Below are 21,114 nucleotides of genomic sequence, written 5' to 3' on the forward strand. Positions count from 1 at the left end.
TACTGAGGTGTCCCTGAGCAAGGCACCATTCTCTCTACACAGTAGGATGGGTCGAAAGCAGAATTTAAATGTACCCTCTGCAGGACGATTAAGGGTTCCTTCTTCTTCTTGATTAACCATCAGCTTGTTTGAAGGGTCAATTGGCACTTGACATTGTTGATATTTTTTAGATGTGTGTTACCCTTAACAACCCCCTCATGCATATATTCACAAAATCATTTACCTGTGCAGAAACAATATCATCCTATTAGACAGTTTTGTGAAATCGTAGTCAGTTTATCCTCAAGGACAATGGGAGGTCAATGTGAAAACATAGTGTCTCTTGCCTTGGGTGTATTAAAAATTGGGAGCATTAAAAAAAACGTTGTTATTTATGTATACAAAATAATGAGTGTTAATCAACTGCTTCATTATTTGTGTTTTTTTTTGGTTTTTTTAGCAAATGGGATAGTCCTACAGAAAGGAACACTAGAAGGGTTCCACCTGACAGCAACATGCATGCCTGACCCACTTTCCCCTAGGGCGAGCAGAGTATTTTGGTTTTGTTATTCCACACTGTAGAGCGTTGGCCTGTGGTTATGTCAGCTGTAAAGATGGCAGTTAAAGTCTCTGGATGTGGTCTAACTGGCACTGGCAGTCACTGGCAGCCTTTATCGTCTGACACTGCCACTGAGATATTCTTTCTTCTTCGGGATGAGAAAGAAAGTGAAATTGAAGTGTGTATTTATCCATTTATCCAGTTTACCTTCTCTCCAGAGGATCCGGTGAGGACAAAGGTGGAGAACACGGGAAGGGAGTATTTGGTGTTTGCTGGCCAGCACTCAATCGTGGCTCCCATGGGAAGGCAGAAGAGAGGGACAGACTCTGGCAGAGGGAATGACTCATAGTCCTCCTCTGGATATCTGCTGAATAAACCTTGGACAGGAAAATGACAGAGAACTCAATTAAGAGAGCAGCAAAGTGCACCTTCCCCCTGTGATCACCATTAAAGGGCTGATTTAGATGCCAGCTAAATTTCCAGAGTTTAAAATGGAACAAAACAAGTTCAATCCATCATAATCACAATGATAATGTACTTTATTGAGTCAGAGTTTCTATAGAAACGCCTGGCTTTTCTAACAAGCCATTACTGCTTGGTAATCAGGCCTTTGGGTCATTAGTCACTGCCAGCAGACACAAATGAGAAACAATGAAGAAGAGATTTTATGTGTGAACTTTCTTAACCCTGGGCTTTGTCTAACTGTGGCTCATTGATTCTACAAGCATTATTAACAAACACAAACTTTAGGAAAACGGGTTGTGTTGTGAGCATTGCCTTACTGCGTACTTTCAAACCCTTCACCAACATATTTAAATAGAAAGTTAATTCCATGAATGTTGAAAAAAGTTTAGTGCACATTTTAAAGCACACATTTATATTTGTAGTAGTAATGACAGACTGTTAAGCTTTATTTTTAAACATCTCGCTAAAAGTGTAGCCATAATTATTCATCATGAAAACACCTGCGAGTGCACAGCTCCATTAGGGCCCACGAGGGAATAAAAGCACACCTGTTTCAGCAACTAGAACTATGATGCTTTGTTAGATATTCATTAAATTCAAGTTTCAAAGAGCTTATGCAGAGGTTTGAGTCATTACTTTTGTCTGCTACAGTGTCATTTTGTTTTCTGATAAACGTCCCTAAGCAGCTCCCCAGTGACATGCTAGTTATTGAAAACTTTGACACAAGCAACACTCGTTTGCTTGTCACACATGTAACAAATAACTGTGCAAAAAAGAATTGAGAAATGATTTGACCTGGCATAACAATACAGTAATCAACAACAGCAGACACATTTGTTGTTGTTCTTCTGAGCTAATACAGAAATACATGCGGTTAAAACAAAGCCCTGGGGCCTTTTATCTGAAGGAAGCATTGCATGGGGCTCTTAAAATGAGCTTTTTAAAAAGGGGGCTTTGCTTGTGAGTGTTAATACGGTAACTTAGGAGGCAATGTGGCCCTGTATGTGCAGTTAAAACACCAAGCATAATGTTGTTACTCCTCTCATTGGCTCCTGGTGTTTTTTACCACTATTTTAGAAAAAAAGAAGAAGAAGAACAGCCCTGTGTGGTGAATCTAATATATGCCAATGTGAAGAGTGGCTAATGTGGATTTGGAAAAGTATCTGTTAAATAATTGAAGACACTTTGAAGTGTTGAATTTGAAAAGGGACATTCGCTGCCCTGTCAACCTGAGGGAAACAGTGTGAGAGCTGGGGAATGTCTGGTAAATGTGCACATTTTACAACATCGCCACGTATCCACCAACAAACCAGTATTTCTTTTGTTCAGTTCTGGCTCAATCTGTTGCAGCATTAGTCTGGGAATAAAGTCAGAGGTTTCACAACACGTCTGATTCCTTAACTCAAACCTTGATGCCTGCTGAATTTTCCCTGGCCTGAAGTGTAGAAAATAAACTGAATTTGTGTGAGCTGACTCATCCAGAGTCAGAAACAGATAGGATCGCTCCATTCACAGTCTGCTGCATTTTTAAAGATATGTACAACAAAACCTCAGCCAGCCAATCTGAGCCGGGACCAAACACAGCCACACAGAGCCAACGGTGTTATCACAAAGTGACAATCTTCTGTCAGCTGTGTTTGGCATTGAAAAGGCAAATGGATTTAATGTGGAATAAGCCTCATAATACCATTACATTTATGGCACAATTTGAACTTAATTATATGACAAGAATAATGGTGTGCAGAGGCTTATCTCATCTGTAATTCTGAGGCATTAACATGCTTCAACAAGCCCAAACTTGCAAGCAACGCTGAATGAGAATGTCCTCATGCAGCCAGTTCACTCTGCAAGAGAGCCTCCTCTCTAGAGACGTTTGTAGAACAACACACAGCTGCAACAAATATACTTCAAATAAGTCTCAATGTAATGTTGCTTCAAAGTCAGTTTATTTTTTAGAACAACTTGTCCACATTTCTTCTAATGCAACAACAAATAACATCTCAAATAAATGTATGACTATCCAACTGTCTGATCATTTTGTTTTTGTCATACAGGCAGAATTAGTGTGACTCAAGGAACACAACATGGTAATGTTCTGTATGTCAGGGAACTGGAGGTACACATCTCTATTTGGATCTGTGTGTACAGGTAGTAATGGGATTAGGAGGGCTTACCTGCTTTGTAGGCTATTGTGTTGGTTTTGGCCACAGACTTCTTATAACACAGGTAGACGGAGGAGCCCCACTGAAGACAAGAGCGCAACAGAAAAAGTTAGCGTGGTGATTGTTGTGAATGACACATGCCACTTTAAGGCCATTCAGAAACAGGAGGCATTAAAAAAGTGCCAGTTTGAAGCATCAGTCAGGTTCTCTATTACATGAATGGAATTAGACATTGATATAAAGAAACTACACACAACAATGTCAGCTGGATGTTTTCAAAGCAACACTTAGGTTGTTTTGAATGTAAAGCTGCTTAAAAATGTAAAACATGGGGTAAAATCCTGTTTTTGCTGGGCTCCTGGTAGAATTTTTAACAACAAGAACTCAGGGAGAACAGTGATTTTCAGCTATGTTGCTACATATTATGAATATGTTATCAGTTATACGTATACAATTATACATAATTCCTTTCAGTGCATGTTTGCTAATCGTCCCTTACCTGGGTTTCAAAACTAAATGTAGTCGGATGTAATGCTTAAGCTGGAGACTTAAATCTTGATCCATGTTCAAAAACGTATGGCAACGTCTTAGAGTTGGTGTCATCTCTAATAAGAGATAAACACATTAACTATTTCATGAGCTGATCCTGTCCTTTCTCCTTCCAAAGCATTGAGGGTTTTTTACTGACTTCACAAGCTGACTTTGCTACTAACTGATTGGCCGTTCAAACAGGTGACGTGCCTTACATTTTAAAACTGCCAAACTGCTTAGAAATGCTGCTCCTCTGCAGCATTTCTAAGCAGTTTGGTCTTTTCGCAACCTTTCCTCTGAACTGGGCAAACTGTGTGTGTGTGAATGAGAGTGTGAAAAATACAAGTTAATAGTTAAGCCCTTTGTCGACTAAGGCAGTCTATTATCATTTATATTCCATTTAAATGCCCCATAAAGCCAGTCAGTGTAATTATCTGTTAACTGTTAAATGCTTTCATTACCCCGCCGACAGCTTAGACCTACACATCGAAACCAGAAGCCCGACTATACTTGTGCAACGGGCTTTACTCACTGAGCTATTAGCATGTAGAGAGATGAGATGAGACAGTTGATAAACATCTTGTTTGTAACAATTAGTCACTGTGAAGGGAAGATGCTCTACAGCAACTCAAACTTGCCATAAATCTTTCACAACCCTGGGCAGGTTGAAGTACATGAAGTAAGCACAGAGGACTGCGCTGAAATATTAAAAAGATTCTCAAAGCTCCTCTATTAGTCAGAATGAAAAATGTGTAGCTAAATCCCGTTTTTATTGTAGGATCCTTGACTTCTCCTGCACACGTCTCTGTAGAATCTGGCACACTTACTCGCTGCATGGAGACACATGTAAAGCCCCATACACACACATATAGTTTCTCAAAGGAGGCTGCTAATGCTAAATGTAGACAGAGCTGTCACTGCAGCAATTTTATAAATACCAACATATATTTTACTGAGAGCAAATTGTTGGTGAGGATTTAACTGAACACAACAGAAGACGCCATAAAACTTCAGGGACTTCCCTCGACAACAAAAAAAGGAGACTGAAACAGTACAAACACACAGAAGAAGAATACTACCTGAGGCGAAGTAGGATGCTTTTACACAATTTTCCATACTTGAATGCACAAGCCAGTTATAAGTGAGACACCTAGGGGCTGACTTCTATAACCAAACCACTGAAAACCATGGTTAATTGGAAAAAGAAGCAACCTACTTCTCATGTATCTTACCTTCACAACAGCTCAATGTTTCAGGACAAAAGTCTCAAGAGAAGCTCTGTCTTTCCGCACGACCCCATCCTTTTAAATCTCAAAGGTAGCATCTGAATCTGCCAGTATTTGTCGGCTTTACTCGTGGTTATTGCAAAAGGGCTCCAAGTCATCTTGCACTTCTTACATGTTGGTTGAGCTTTTAAGTAAACTGGCTCTCTTTAGCTAGTGTGGGTTCCCGCTCAATAATGGATCCAATCCTGTCAGTAAAAATAAGATTATGTATGTAAACCACTCAAATTACGTATAACTATAGTTGATGTTTACTTCTCTAGCCTTCCTTCATTGCAGAATCTAAAATTCTTGGACACCTCCCCAAATAAAAAGTGGTACAGTTTTCTGTTCACTGGCGTCTCTCTCACCATGCTGCTGTTGAGGTTCTTCTCAACCTTGCAGAAGGTGTGGGGGGGCGTCTCTCCCTTGCTCGGGATGATGATGCAGATGTCGGTGAGGGCCAGCGCGCTGTGGGGCTGGCTCTCAGGGGCCCGGCGGTAGGTGACATAGATGCGCTGGGAGGAGTTGCCGCTGATGTTGGCTGGGCGACCGGCGGGTGTGGTCTGGATGAGCTGGCAGCCCGGCTTCAGACGCTCCTTCCACTCGTACAGCACGCTGCGGGAGGAGGCACAACACGGCAGTCAGCCAACAAAACTCCACAACAGAGAGTCTTCATTAGTGTGATTACCATGGAGAATTAATCAGCACATTATGCAGTCATGAGCTCATTGAGCCAATTAGGCGGAGCTCCCAGTTTAAGTCCAACTTTCGGCACTTATCCCAGTTTTCAGGGGCTGACAGGAAGCAGTTGATTAAGCTTAATGTCCGCTCTGCATCTCATAAAATGCAAAGCAGAATTGATGCGATTCATGAAAAAACCGAGAGCGATCGATGGGTTTATAAAGTGGCAGGCTCAGTGCACAGAGGTCTCCTGGACCTCAAGCTCAGGGCCAGTTGTGAAATCAATAACACAACAACAAGAGAGCTGAAAGCAAGTTTTTCGAGTGTAAACTGAAGGGAAAATGACAAGTAATATCAAGTGCACATTGTGCTTTGATAGTCAATCACTAATAAGAAGGCATTTGTAAAACTCTAACTCATTATTATAAAATAAGCTGGTAAAAGAATGACGGTTTGGCGACTGTATGTTAATGCAAATGACATTCAAAATCCGGTAACTGTAACTGTCAACCTCCCAAAAACTACTGCAGCCAAGTGAGGAACCCCAGCGTCATCCAAACCAAAGTGACAGAGCGGACACTGATTTCATTATTTTTTGTATATGAGCTTTGGACAGCAAGTTATGGTAATACAGTCGGGTGGGTGCCGACTTGTTTTAGGCTGTATTTAAAGTGAACAGCACAACATTCATTTGTTTATTCATATACACTCACTACTCACTGTGGCCTTCTTATATCTTCACCATGCTTTAAAGTGGAGCACATTTTGTGTTAGTATTGTCGTCTATAATATATTTTTTTAAGACGATTTCATTCAATTTTGAAGTTAAGATCGTAACAGATTTGGGGTTTGTTGAGTCTGACAGACCTCATGCAGTATGTGTATTTAGATTAGTGTACAGTACACTGTCAGTATAGTATTGTGATGTAGCACAAGAGGACACTCCCATAAACCACCACTTAGTGCACAAGAACTCCAGCGTATAACAGTAACAGTAACATTAAATATCCCACTTTGGGTGTGTATTAAGCACTTATCCTCCATTACTGTTTCAAGTGGAACTAGCCGGGCTTTTGTGGCCTCTAAAAGCTAAAGGGAAAACAGAATTGAGAGTAGGCTACTGCGGGATTTTTAAATTTGGTCTGCTTTTTATTTGGGTACTCATTGCTGTGTTGTTTCTGCTCGGCTTGCTTTAAGGCCAAACACGGTGAGCACAGCACAGTTTTGTGCTACTGAACCAACTCTAATATAGGTTTTTGTTCTTATATATAGTATTGAGGCCACACTAAAGTGATAGGCTAATGTTTAGTGAAATACACAGGTATTTAAACAAATGATTGTAAAAATGAAAAAGTATTTATTTAACCTAAAGCTTTTGTCAGGTGCCATGATAATGTCATATTTTTTTGTTGAAATATATCTAATTAGAGGTATTTTCCAAGAAATAATGATCCATGTAAATTTTCAGGTAATTATTCATCATATTTTGTAATTCATTTGATTTAAAAAGTGAAAATAAAAATGTATTAACGCCCCAAGAAATAAACAATAACCTGCATGGGAGGCAGAGATGCTAATCCACATGGAAAACGCCAAATACTGTAGTAAATATATTGTTGAGTTGTCAGCAACTTAGTAAAGCAACCCCGGGATGTGCTGATGTTTGGTCGGATTATCACGTCTTCTATAACAATTTATTTTGGGCAATTGGACTAGAGCAGTGCCTGTTCAAACTGGACCATTGCTTGGTTTCTAGTATTGCTGCTTGCAGCCTTTCAGAGATTGGCTTATCCAAACAACTTCACCATTGACACTGCCCTTCCTTACGTACTGAGCAATACACCTACCAAGTGTTAAATTGATTGGTTGACCAGTTGAAAAAACGATATGTTCCCAAAATGTAGAGCTGTACTTAGCTGCATGCTGTTCAGCCACTGCTCACAGGTAGTACTAATTATTCCATCTGCATGCTGAGCAACAACTCCCAGTCACAGGAAGCAATTGTAAAAAGGCACTTAAATGATGACATGTGCTCAGTCACACCTCAGCTTCCCATTAATCCTGCCACTGTCTGAGAAGTGCAGCCCCTCTAGACTATCAGCACACAGAAGCTGCTGATAGTGTCTGAGCATAGGCTCTGAGTCAGTGCCTGATAAGCACTGCACGCTGTAGTGTCAGAGGCCAACATGAGCCTCTTTAGCATTGTCACCACCTGCCTGCTGCCACCCAGAGCTGTTAGACGCAACAAAGGGTTTTGAATCCCCCTGGTTCTAAAAGATGTTGCTGAGGAGGACACCTGTGACAGCAATTCGCCGCATTTCACTTTTTTGTGTCAAAATCACAATGGGCAACGGCTGCAAGGCAGACAGAAAGTGAACGCTGTAGAAACTGCAGCACAGGAGGAATTTTTAGGCAAAGCAGAACACTTTACTTTTACAATCAACATGATATGGACAACTTTGAAACACGACAGCAACTAGAGTGTTTGCTGAGAGCAGCAGCTGATCATTACTAGGAATGACGCAAATAATGGACACACAGTATGTTGCAATACATAAACAGAATGTGTGTGTGTGTGTGTGTGTGTGTGTGTGTGTGTGTGTGTGTGTGTGTGTGTGTGTGTGTTTGTCCTTGTCTGTGTGTTGGTAAGCTCTCAGATTCTGTGCACTCTATTACAATGACTCATTTGAGTTGCCTTGACAATTTCAGTACATTTTAAGTTTAACGGCGATTTCAGAAATACAGCATCGAGAAGCATTTTAAAAAGGTGTCCTTCGTCACATCCACGTTCTGATGCCCTAAAACTTTAAAACTAGTCTGCTTTATTCTAAAAGCACCTTTATTGTATATAGTAACACTCTGCGATGACAAAGCTGCATTTCTTATTATAATTAAGAACCAATAGATTCTTCAAAATACGTGTTGTGGTCACAAAGTCTGTCCATAGTTGATTTGACACAATTGATTTTACTATGTACAACTCATTCACACTGAAACCCACTCAACACGATTCTGTTCAGACTGAAAAGAGCACTGCGGCAAATTGCGGTCATTCACCTATTGACGGTTAGTCGTTGATCCTTAATCTCTTCAATTTGGCTGTGAAGCATTGGATTGAGCAAATGAGGGAGGGAGGTATAACTGAGCAGGACAATGGCTGCTGTGACCCAGAATGAAATTGACATTTTGTTTGGACATTGATGAGCCTACTTGGTGATCCCTTGACCTTTTACTTTAGTGTCTCCATGAGGTTAATGTGTGTTCTTGAGTAAAATTGATTGGATGAATGTTCTTGAATTCGTTTCAGAAATGTAAACCTTCCTCATGATGAATTGTTAGAACGTTGGTGGTCCCTGAACTAAAAGATAGCTTTATTTTTACTTTATATTTGATGATTAAATTCTGGTTTACCAAATTTCATAGCAAAAAAAGAAGAAAGAGTAAAATCCACATCATTCTCCACTGTAATCTGTGCTCAATAAACAAAAGTGTGACATGCTAAAGTAAGACGTTTGAGAATGATGAAATTTTACAAAGCTAAACATCAACATTTTAGCATCGTCATTGTGTTAGCGTCTACATCAGGCTCACCACAGTGTGTAACTACAGCCTCACAGAGCTGCTAGCATAGCCTCTTGGGTACTTACCCCAGGTCAGTGAGTGGCGGCTTGTCGCGACCTCTCCGGTAGCAGAGGAAGATCTGGGGCACCATGAGGCCGCCATTGTTCAGATCAGCTGAATGGCCTGTTGGCGTTTCCTCTACGCAGGTGAACCCAGGCGGCGCCTCCTCGCCCATGGAACGGATCACCACCGCCACATCGGTGATGGGCGCCTTAGGCTTGGCCGACTTGTGGCACACGTCATCAAAGTGGATCTCCTGGTCCAACGGCGTGGACGGATCGGTCAGACCGGCAACCACGAAGTAGTCGGCTACACGAGGGCCTTTGTCCTCCATCATTTCCCATTACCGCCGGCTGCCTGCATGGATACAAAGGGGAAGAGAGGGAGACAGAGAGAAAGGGGAGATATTGATTTTCATTGTGGTAGCAGGTACGGACGGTTCTTGCGTCCTTGCTATGGCAGTAAAAATGAAATCTGACAGTCATAAATCGGGCTAAGGGAGAGGCCAGTAGAGGACAATTCAAAAGAGAGTACAATGTGAGGAGGAGAGGGGCTACAACAGGCAGCCATTTTCAGTCCAGGCAGATATCTGACAACCTTTGACCAGACGGACTTTAGTAAACCAGCGAAAGGTTCAGCATCCTGATTCAAGGACAATTTAACAAAACATGTGGCATTTAACAGGAAAGGACATTTGATGTTGCTCGGGTTTTCTTTAATTAAAAAAATTCCATAGCCTGTTTGGCTACACAGACCTGAGTGTGCATTTTAAAGAGGGATCAGTGAGGTGTTCCTTTACATTTGACATTCTGCCTCAATCATAGGTCAGTGCCACGTTGATTAGAAGCCTTGTGATATCATGGAGAATATAAAGCGGGGTGATGAAAGCCAAACAGTAGTTTCCTTAATCTTTCCTAAGAAGGGCATGTCCTGACTGCATGACAACAGCCACAATTTCTAAGAAGCACAGGCTGGACGGTACAAGAAGATATAAGAAGTTAGGACGGTTTGTCCTTCAAGTAGGAAATCATGAAGTTTTCCATTGACAAAATGTGGCATTCTGCCAGGACATCATTGCTGAATGTACCACAGTTATGATTGTATGCTTTAGAACAGAAAAACTCCTGAAAATCAACACTGATATGAGCTACACAGCTGGGATAGTTTCATTGGAGAGCATTTCTGAGAGTCAACATACACCTGCACCCCCCTCTGACTATCTCCAGTGGATCCTGTGGTAAAGTTCAGTGGTACTTTGATCCAGCTCTGCAACTGACCACGGATGGTTTGCCGTGTGGGGATCACAGTGAGTGCCATTTCAAGAAAACAAATGAGTCAGGATCAGTGAGGTTAGAGTCGCAGACAAAACTATTGAAAATATGTGGGGTCGAAGACACAACTGAGAACAAAACAAATGGTGTGAGGAGAAAACTATGGGATATCTATAAAAGCGCAGCTGGAGGCAGAAAATGCTTTGTTTGTGTTGGTGCCTTCATCTGAAAAGGCTCCTTTTGGCCCATTGATTTAATTTAAGAGACAATTTGATTTTAGAATAAAAAAGATGAAAGAAATATGCATTAAAAACTGATTTGAATCACAAAATCTTTAACATTAATCCGGCTATAATATAATATAATTTGAATGTAATTGACACAAATGGGGTAGACTAAAACAAGATTTCACACTGGTTCAGTCAGGGCCAAAGATCACCCACTGTGACTTAGAATTCTGCAAAAGTGACAACTCAAAAAAGAGCAGGACAAAATCTAAAATCGTCCTCTTTTGGCTTTTTTTAAACCAGAATTATTATTAAGTCTAAATGAAATATTTTCACGAGCCCTAACCTCCAGTTGAAAGAATGAGGCTTCAGAGAAATGATGTCATATTCTTCTTCTTTGCACTTGTACAGTTAGCATAAAAGTCCTACAAAAGGGGTGAGGAACAAAACAATGCTTTGAGTTTTGTAGTTTCTTTAACCCAAGACACTAAAGCAAAAGTTACATAGAAAAAGAACAAGGTACTTGTTTCATAAATTCAAGAAAATTGCACAGATAGCAGTTTTGAAGGGATTGAAGGGTGTGTGTGTGTGTGTGTGTGTGTGTGTGTGTGTGTGTGTGTGTGTGTGTGTGTGTGTGTGTGTGTGTGTGTGTGTGTGTGTGTGTGTGTGTGTGTGTGTGTGTATGTGTGTCTTTCTTTAGCAGCCTCAGGGTGTTTTGGTGTAAGGTCTTAGTCAGTTCTCAGTGGCCAGATTCATCACTAAACCTCTTGACACTGAAGCCCTCGGGACAGGAGTGTGTCTCTGCGTGTTAAATGAAACTTCAGCCCCGCCAGCACTCTCGCTATTCTCCTCGCTCAGCCTTGCAAAAACACCAGATCACATTGGGTTCATGACAGCTGAAGTCAGGAGGTTGGACAAAAAAGCGTACCTGCACAGCAAGAAACGCAGAAGGATGAAGGAACTGGACGCTATTTGAACATGAAACTGAATTTGCACAGATGGCAAATTAGGTTTTTTTTTTTTTTTAAACCAAGTTGGTGACACAATCAGTGATAATGTTTCACTTGGACAGTCGTTTAATGGCAAGCAGATTTTCTTTTATTATGAAAAATTAAACCGGGCTAGGTCTGTGATTCCATCCGTATGCAGTAAGAGGGTGTGGGGATCCGTAATAAGCAGGGTGTGTTAGCTAGACTTGAAGCATTGGCTCAGGAGAAAAGGGGGAAAAGCTGCCAGACCTAGTCCGAGTAATGCTATGCTAGCACCTTCTTTTATTCTACTAACCCTATTCCATTGTCGAGACCATTGTAAGTCAACACAGATCAAAGTGCAAGCTATAAAACCATCTGTACCTCTACAAATGAATATGAAAGAATCTCCCACATCTAAAACGTGGCCTATGATCAGCTGCACTTTTGGAAGCATTTTAAGGAAAAGTGTCCTTGCGACAGATGTTGCTGCAATGACTGTCAAGCAACACAAATATTTAAAATACAGACATATATTTTATTGATATAGAATCAACAAACTCCTGTCAACCACACTGCAGCAGAATCAAATTTCTTTCTGTATTTTTTTCTTCTATTCCTTTAGTTTTGGACATCTGGTGGAGAGAATGGTTTGTTTACATACATTTAGCAATAGCCAGGTGTTTATTGGTTTAATTAAATGATCTTTGCAGGGGTCAATGAGCTAAGCTTTTTCCAAACAAAGAGTTTCTTTCTTTGGTTTTCACAGATGGTGAGAAAATAATGTTTCTGGCTCTTATGCTCAGATTGCAAATGCATGTCAGCTCATCACTTCGTCAGTGGGACACACTGATGAGAAGACAGTCACAGTGAGCTCAGTTTCTGAGCCAAGTGATGTCTGGTCAGCCCTGATAAGGCAGAAGATGTGAGGTTAGAGAGCCTATGGTCCTTCTCTACCTCATATGTCCCCAGGCCTAATCCCATATCATAAATCTGTCTTCATACTGGCAGCACTCTTGTGGTTATCAGTTACAGAATAATTGGTGAAACTAAATTTGATCGTGTTGACCTTTAAGGGCTGCACATCTGCACCGCATCCGGAGTCCAAGACCGCATAAAACTTCCTGTCCAACACACGGAGCAGACTCATAAATGTTCCTGGGACACTCTCATTACAACACTTGGGTCTGACACCCTGAGGACAGGATGTGGAACTCGTGCTGACCACTCTTTTAGAAATATTTATCCAAACACAGAAAGTAATACAAAATACACAAACTCAAAAAAGAGGGTCCTTGGTTTTCAACTTGGCTTGCCTATTTGACTGTTGGCAGGATTACAGAAAAACAAATTCCCTAATTTGCGAGAAACTTGGTGGACTTGTGGCGCCCGAGCCAAAGAAGATTTTAAAAAATGTTTGTAAAGGATTTGAATCACATGTAATACGTAATATCCTAAACATTGGAAAATAGTGCATTTTTATGCATTCATATGGTGTTGTAAAAATGTGTTCCTGACAAAGTTCATGAGAATGTGAAAACTAGTCAATTGCAGCATTCAAACATATGAAAATAGCTGTACTTGACCTAATTATCATACCGATCCAAAATGCAGATTGTTTTCTATAATAATTGGAATTGTCAGCAACATTTCTGAGATTTTGGGGGGATTGCTAGAGTAGCCACAACATAAGTTGAATAGGAGCAACATGTGGGGGGACAAACAGACACATTCCTACTGCACCTTTCCATGTGCTCAAACTCCAATCTGCTATTAAAAGCCTGCACGCGACAGGCTGAGAGACGTGTGAAGAAGAGGTGAGACATTGATGAAGTTCTTTATGTGTGCAAGCAGAAGGTCCTAGGGTCACATTCTTGTGTTTCACAGGGAGAATCGAAGCCTAAACGTGGTCAACGTGTGTGGTTCTGTCAAGAGCAGGACATCCACACAAACCTACGCCAATCCAAGTCAAATTTTTCTTCATTAAAAAATATTTAAAGCATATACATTCCATATGAAAGCGTTAACATCATATGGAATGTATAATGAGAGGAAGGGTGGGATTACACAGGGTGTCGCCGGCATGTCAGATATCGTATTTCTTGCAAATGACTGCAGCTTTTATGGGCCAGAGGGAATTTTGCATGAGACTAAACTGATAAAAAAAAACACTGACGGTTTTGGGGAGTATTGTTTCATGGAACCTTCAAAGTGAACTACTCAATTGGTGGGAAACTGTAACAAAACAAAAAAAGTGTACCTAATTTATTACAGTCCCATGCATGTGAAGGACCGGAGAGCTCTGCAGTGTGGCCTCGCTGTCCGACGGACCTGAGAGGCACATGACTGACTGAAGAATGAAACTTCTCCCTGCAATGCTGTCAGACTGCTAAAAATACAATGCAAAACAAAGCAGCAGTGCTATGGCACGGTTACATAAGGATTATATATACTGTATTGCATATGTGGGACAATCCAGACCTCCCACTCAAATCCAACCACCTCTATTGTCTCTGCCTGCCCTGCAACTCAAGAAAAGACCCCAGAAGGCCCTATATTCAGTGACCCATCAGGGATTCATGGATTACACAACAACAACTGATCCACTTTGCTGTGTTGACATAATAAAACAACTATTTTTTGTGTATTTTCCCAGAAAACCTTGTATTTTGGCGGAATCAAGTGCTGAGAAAGCGTAACACCCATGTATGCAGCAAAGATCATCACTGGATTCCCTCCACAGGGCTGTGACTCACAACGTGCCTGACACATAGATATCTGCATCACAGCTTAAGTGGTCTGATCCAAACCTCTTAATTGTTTGGCTGCCCTACTTCTTCCCTGGCAGACCTGGAAGAGAAACTTGGTCTTAAGGTAAACGCCCAAAAATAACCAATTCCTCCCTGCATAAAAAGCTGTGAACATTTAAAGAGTATGTGCTCAGGGCAACAAGCCTCTTTAACAGGTCGCTGGAGCCCGTCACAGAGACTCTAAGGCACTACACATAATATCTATGTGTTTCTGAATCATTTATGACTTTGTTCAGTGCAATTGCCTTAAGACACAGTTTCCCCAGAGGGTTTGCAGACTATTTGACTTTGTAAAGCTGAAATCAGCATTTGGCTCGGAGTGCCTTAATTGATGTTGTTAGCTTGCTTTTAAAAAGTATTTTATGACATGTCAAAGCTGTATCCCTAGATTACCTGATACTCAGCAGTGATCACGCGAGTAGTGTGGGAGCCAGAGAAGCAAGAGGAGCTCGGTGGAAAAGCACCACAGGTCTAGAAACTTTAAACTGTGAAGGAACTGGTGCCAGAGGCAAAGCTTCCCAGCCCAAAACTCGCTGACTTATAACCACAGCAGGAGTTCAGGGAGGAGTTTGATAAGTATCCGGACGCAGCAGTCCCTCAACCCTCTTCCACAAGGGTTTTGTTTCAGCCAACGTGACAGGGGAACGATTTCCAGCTGTTTCGAGTTCACGAGGACCGGGGGCCAATGAAACTCACCAAAGGGACTCTTGCTGGAGACCCCAGCAGCCGAGTCGTTGCTCTTGGCTCCAGCTGTATAGACATCCAGCCACAGCAGGGCAGACACGTGGAGGAGGTGAAAAGGAATGTGCTAAAGAACATAAAACACAAGCCAGAAGGAAGCCTCACTGGCTGAGCATCTGCTTCCAGTTAGCCCTGAGGAGTGGGCGTTTGGCTGTTGCGCCTTTTTAGCCACATCAGGTCATAATACAGTTCGGAGAAGAGAGGAACACTTTGAGAAACACGTTCTACTATTGTAAAACTGTAAATCTGATGTCTTATTCAACCCATTAAAACAAATGCTGAGGGGAACTCAACTCAAGCTATTACATTTCTGCAGCATCCGAACTGAGTGAAACGTAATGGAGTCAGTGCTGGTTGGGAAAAAGCAGCGTCTTATAAAATCCAAAGTCCCAAAACAACTATCCAAAATAATTACAAATCATAGACACAGGTATATCCGCAGGAGGAAGAGCAAAACTCCAGAGACAAGGTGCATATTCAGTGTTGGAGATGCAGGAATTGTATCTTTATCTCTAGTAAAAAAACACATTTATCCTAGTATCGCCATTTAATTACAAAACAACTGGCACTAGGTCCAATTGAATTGCTTTAAAATGGAGTCAAAGTGTGTGTGTGTGTGTGTGTGTGTGTGTGTGTGTGTGTGTGTGTGTGTGTGTGTGTGTGTGTGTGTGTGTGTGTGTGTGTGTGTGTGTGTGTGTGTGTGTGTGTGTGTGTCTCTCTCCTGTAGACAGTGTGAACAGGAGATGGTCGGGAGAACAGACAACAGACATTTTATTTTTAATTAGGTATGTGATCTTGTTTTGCCGTCAGGTTGTTTTATCGTGTTTGCATTCTTAAGCAGCATTGATTTTTTCAAAGACTGAAACAAATGTACCCTCAGGAACGACAAAAGTCCATTTTTTCCAACAACAATCCATCATTTCGGCAGCGTTATATCTTCTAAGGTAAAGGTGTTCCCAACAAATTATGTATTTCCGCTGTGATAGGTGTAAAATCAGGTTCCAGCAAAACCACGTTGTCAATGGCAGTAGGTAGAACAGTCGGGGTGGTCGCTGGATTTTGGAGTGCTTTGATCATCATCACCAGTGTGTGAAAATGACCAAAAACATGTTTAATGCTCATCTAAAAAATAGAACAGGACCCTAATATTTGACTGTTCGATATTTCATTTCATTCGGGCGGCCCTACTGAAAAGGATGTGTAACCAGGTGCTCAAAACCAAATAATTGTAATCCGGAATTACCATAATTATCCAACCTTTAAAAATTGAGACTGCGGCGCACATAGTGTTGTTTGCTTTTGAGCTTACATGAATCTGTACAAAATGTCACAATACATCAGTTCCCTGCCATGGAGCCAGACTACAGGCCAGCCTTTATTATGAACACAAGAATATGTGTTATGCAAATACCATCTGGACAGAGTCAGTTTTCTGGGACACATAATTGAAAGTGCTTATAGAACAATGTATAATCAGCTCAATAGCCTTTCATTAATAACCGAGAGCGGCGTCTGTGACAAAGGGGTAAATTATCCTAATAGACGCAATTCAGGCGTCAGGATTACTTCAGATAAAGGTTTTATGAATCATCAGACGTTTTCTTTCTGCAGGACAACAATCGTTTCAATAGCCTTTTGGGGAACGTTTACAGGACTTAAATACACTTTTTGTGAAGGTTGTGCTGAACATTATGGGAGATTATGCTGTGAGACAAAGTTAAGAAAGTACTTGTGATCAGCAACATCTCACTGGGTGTTTAGCAAAGTCAAAAGGATGCCTTTGGGGAACAAGGGATCTCAACCCATAGATGCTTTGAATTTCCACCCTGAAGACTTGCAAAATCCCCGTTTAAAAAGAAAAACTGATGGGACATTCTGCCTGTACTTTAAAAAAACAGAAATCCTCTGAAGTGGCTCAGCTTTGTTGAAATGAAGGGGAAAGAAATGCCCTCAAAGTATGAGCAAGGTAACATGACAATGCTGCTTTATTTAATAATGTTAGGAAAGGTTTCTGGCACTTATTTTGAATCTTGAAGCTTATTCACTTGAGCAGGAGGAGGATGCTCAGGGTCAGACAGGGGGGGGAGGGTGTATCTATTAATGCTCACTACTTGCCTTGACATGAGCAATGTGACTACTTTAACAGATCATGAAAAATGTTTAATGAAGAAGAGTAGAAGATCTATTGGAAGAAAATGGAAATGACAATGTCAGGGTTGGTCATTTGTGCCCTGCTGGGACTAACCTATACCCAACATGACTAATGCTAATGGTACCGTGAGGTGTAAAGACATTGGTTTGGCATATCAAGTGCCTTGAAAAAATGTGTAGAGGGTCTTGACCTGAATTTTAAAAGGTGTTTTAAAATTCCATTCAGGTTCTGAGCAATCTTTCTCTCTTGGTATGAGTGGAGGACCGTTATGTGTTTGTTATGGATAATTAAGCACAAACCGTGATGGATGACGGTGCAGCAGCATGAGAGGCAGCAGTGACAGACTTTAGCTGACAGTACCTGATCCTATTAATGTCACTCACTTATCTAGGGAAAGAAAAGTAAAAACTATAAGCTATGAATGAATAAGCTGGGGCACTCATATCTGCATGGATTTTTTTAGCTGATAACAATGACAATATTTTAGGTTTGATAATCTCTTTAATATATATATATATTGACTGATCATTTATTTAAAATGTATTTTTATAAATAATTTTGTGATTTGTTTATCTGTCCGGATTCAGACAGTAGTCAACCTCCTCTGATTTCTTTTTCCAATCTCCATATCCATTCATTGAAATCACACTGGATAATTCTTGCTGCATTAAATGTGGTTGTGTTAAAGTGATGCCAGAAACAATATTTCTGTTCGTCACAAGCTGTGTAATTACTCCAAACATGTGAAAATCATGTCCTATAGACCGTCAGATTGCAGTGACAGCTATGTTTTATTGAGTTCCGAATAAATAAGGGATGGATGTCCGGTGTGAGTGGCAGGCAGCAGGCTTACACTTAAACTGTGATTTATGAATTAGATCATTTCTTTTACTGCCCTTTATTCTGTAGAGGAAGTAACGAAACAGTACCTTGGAATGTATTTGTTGCTTGAGGTGCAAAAGACTCATCAGCTTTAAGACATGAAGAAACTATTATCTTCCGCTAGACTGTAATGCAGCAGTTGAGTTTTAATATCAGAGCCTCCTTCACCTTATCTTTCATTATAGTTGTTTTTTCAGTGACAGTAAGTCTTGCAACCACCATGTAAGAATAGAAAGTAATTTGAAAAAACAGCTGCAGGGTGAAAATGTTTTCAAGGTGATATTTCAGTGTAGAGATATCATAGTAAATACTGGGATCACAATCCCCGGGCTTAAACTCAAAACAAGAGGTTACCAATCTGACTGTACAGTATTAGCAAGGGAAGCGCTGACGCAGAGCACTGTGGGAACTAATGCCATGTCTCTGGGAAACCTGATCTGCACAACCTGCCTCTGCTCCCAGCCTGATCTTTTAATTCCCTAGTTGTCAGAAAACAGTTTTTAAGACTGGTGTTTTGCCTTCAAGTCAGAAAGAAGGTGTTTTGGATAAACACACAAGTTTGTTTTCCCAGTATGTCTTCTTTTTATTCGCAACTTTGGAGGCAGTTTGGATTTAGTGACGTCTTTAGTCTGTGATGATTAGCAACTTTGAATCGTCTGATTTAGGGGAAGAAATGTCTGACACGCCTCAATTGGACTCCTTTGTTTACTTCCTTAACATAGAGACATCACTATGTAACACTTGTGCTTCTATTGACTAGAGCTCCAACACATTAAAAGTGATAGGCTAAGGAGTGGGACATCACAGAGATTGACAAATCACAACAGAGCCAGCCAGCTAACCAATCAGAGCAGACTGGGCTCTGGTTTCAGACAGAGGGTGAAAAGAGGTGTTGCAGCACAGGTAGTATGAGAGCTTGTTGAACATTAAAGCATGGAAACATGACACAGTAGAGGCACAACATACAAATATGAACCTGAAAAAACGCTTCATACGTTCTTATTCTGAAACAGTGATGCCAGTGGAGTTAGACGTACAATTTCCCTATCTACCCCTTCAGTCGTAGCATCTGCCTTTCTCTTCTCGTCACTTAAACCTAAATTGTTCCAGGACGCCTGACTGAATCTAACTTTATTTACTCGATTCACACACACACTGCAGACTGCTACATTAGAGAAAAAAGCCCTAACAGCCGAACTGAGTGAGAGGTGTTCTGTGTTCTGACAGATGACTTTGCTAGGAGCTAGGTATTTCACTTTCAATGATGAGATCAACTCCCAGATTCCTCTTTCCTAAAAACAGATGCCACCCACCAGCTGAGGATACATCCTACCTTAGTCCCCGCAGACAATGCTGTGCAGCTAATTAGAGTTAGTGGATGGTATTCCCCGGGAACCTGTAATCCTGTTCTTCGTTGCTCTGCATGTAAATCTGAATCAGCTTTTCTTTCCTGGTGTAGGTTCTCCTTTTGGCTAAAAACGGGGACAACGCTGTGAGGTGACATTCACACAATGTTCTGCTTTTATCAACGACTTTTTCACATTACTAAAACATTAGTCATTCTTCCAATAGGACTTGATACTCTAATATCATGTCTGCCTCTTTCTATCTTTCTAAACTTCCTTATAATGACAATGCGTCTATCAAAACATCAAATAATCCGGACGAAATTCATGATCAATTTCGTGTATTTTTTCCCTACTTTTTAATTTGACTAAGTATTGTTGTCTTTCAGCAATCTTCTCTTTAAACCTTTTACATGTTTTAGGCTTGATAACATCAATATAAATATTTCAGTGTGGACAAATCTTTGAAGAAAAACATGTGTATTTGTTTATTCATTGATCTCCTCAAAGGAAAAATGCAACATAAAATAAAACCTTCTGCTTCCAGTGATGGGCTGGGCATATTTCCTTTTAGAGTGGACCATATTGGTCACTTTCAGTAAAACGCATGCATGATATTCATTCCTCAGAACCAGAGCAAGAATGTATTCCAGGCCAATTGTGTAGCATCTGTCAACAATCATGAAGAAAGCCTCAGAGACTGAGAGAAAGAGTGCAAAAATCTGGACTGTCACTCATTTTTGCCACAAACATTTCCTGCTCTGTTGCTCTTCCGTGCAGTCACCATCTCTTTTACTATCTCCAACCGTCAGTATAAATTAAAAAAAATGTCAAGTCAAGGTAATACATGTTGCACTCCTGGGCAAATTAAAAAATAGCAATTAATTACATGGTTTCTGTCTTTAACTGATCATGGAAGCAGCCAAGCAGTCAACTTTCTTCTCATCCCTGATAAGAGTTGCACATGCCCAGCAGTGACCTGGCACTAGAGAGAACATTGAGGCAGTATAAACTCAACGTTCAGGAGCGAAAGTGCTAAAGAGCATTTCAATGATACTGAAACAGGAGTTTAGTTGAGTGGCCTGTAAGGTAATGCCAGATTCATTTATCTGAATAAAGATTAAACATGACAATCAATTTTGGTCTTTGTTCATATTCGAAAACAGCATCTAATAAACCAATTTGTATGAGAGCAAGTAAAAATAGCCAGCAATTAGATTTCTGACCCACCTACAAGAGAAAAAAAGGATTCATGTTGAGCTCTTAAGAGCCCGTTTTATTAAACTCCTAGTTCCTAGGTCAATTCAGTCTGCAACATTTTTTTTATTTTGTTTTAACCACATGGTAAGGCTCTGCTCTGCTCGACTTACTTTTACCTAATATATTCAAAAAGTGACCGCTATTGATGGAATTTAGCTCTTTTTTTTTTTAAGTACATTGGTCAGCATCATCAG

At 40.7% G+C, this 21,114-nt stretch overlaps 1 protein-coding gene across 1 annotated transcript in view; it reads right to left on the minus strand.

The window, feature by feature from the left end:
* The window catches only part of LOC134863449 (C-myc promoter-binding protein-like), a 60,017-nt gene that overhangs the window by 36,670 nt on the left and 2,233 nt on the right, over positions 1 to 21,114 (minus strand). Inside the window, exons 2-5 of the mRNA XM_063881975.1 lie at positions 9,290 to 9,620; positions 5,330 to 5,576; positions 3,178 to 3,247; positions 746 to 915 (exon numbers count right to left, since the gene is read on the minus strand). Coding sequence (XP_063738045.1) covers positions 746 to 915; positions 3,178 to 3,247; positions 5,330 to 5,576; positions 9,290 to 9,600 — 798 coding nt within the window. The 5' untranslated portion in view covers positions 9,601 to 9,620. The remainder of the gene's footprint in view (positions 1 to 745; positions 916 to 3,177; positions 3,248 to 5,329; positions 5,577 to 9,289; positions 9,621 to 21,114) is intronic.

This window comes from Eleginops maclovinus, chromosome 4, assembly GCF_036324505.1.
Source record: "Eleginops maclovinus isolate JMC-PN-2008 ecotype Puerto Natales chromosome 4, JC_Emac_rtc_rv5, whole genome shotgun sequence".
Classification (NCBI taxonomy): domain Eukaryota; kingdom Metazoa; phylum Chordata; class Actinopteri; order Perciformes; family Eleginopidae; genus Eleginops; species Eleginops maclovinus.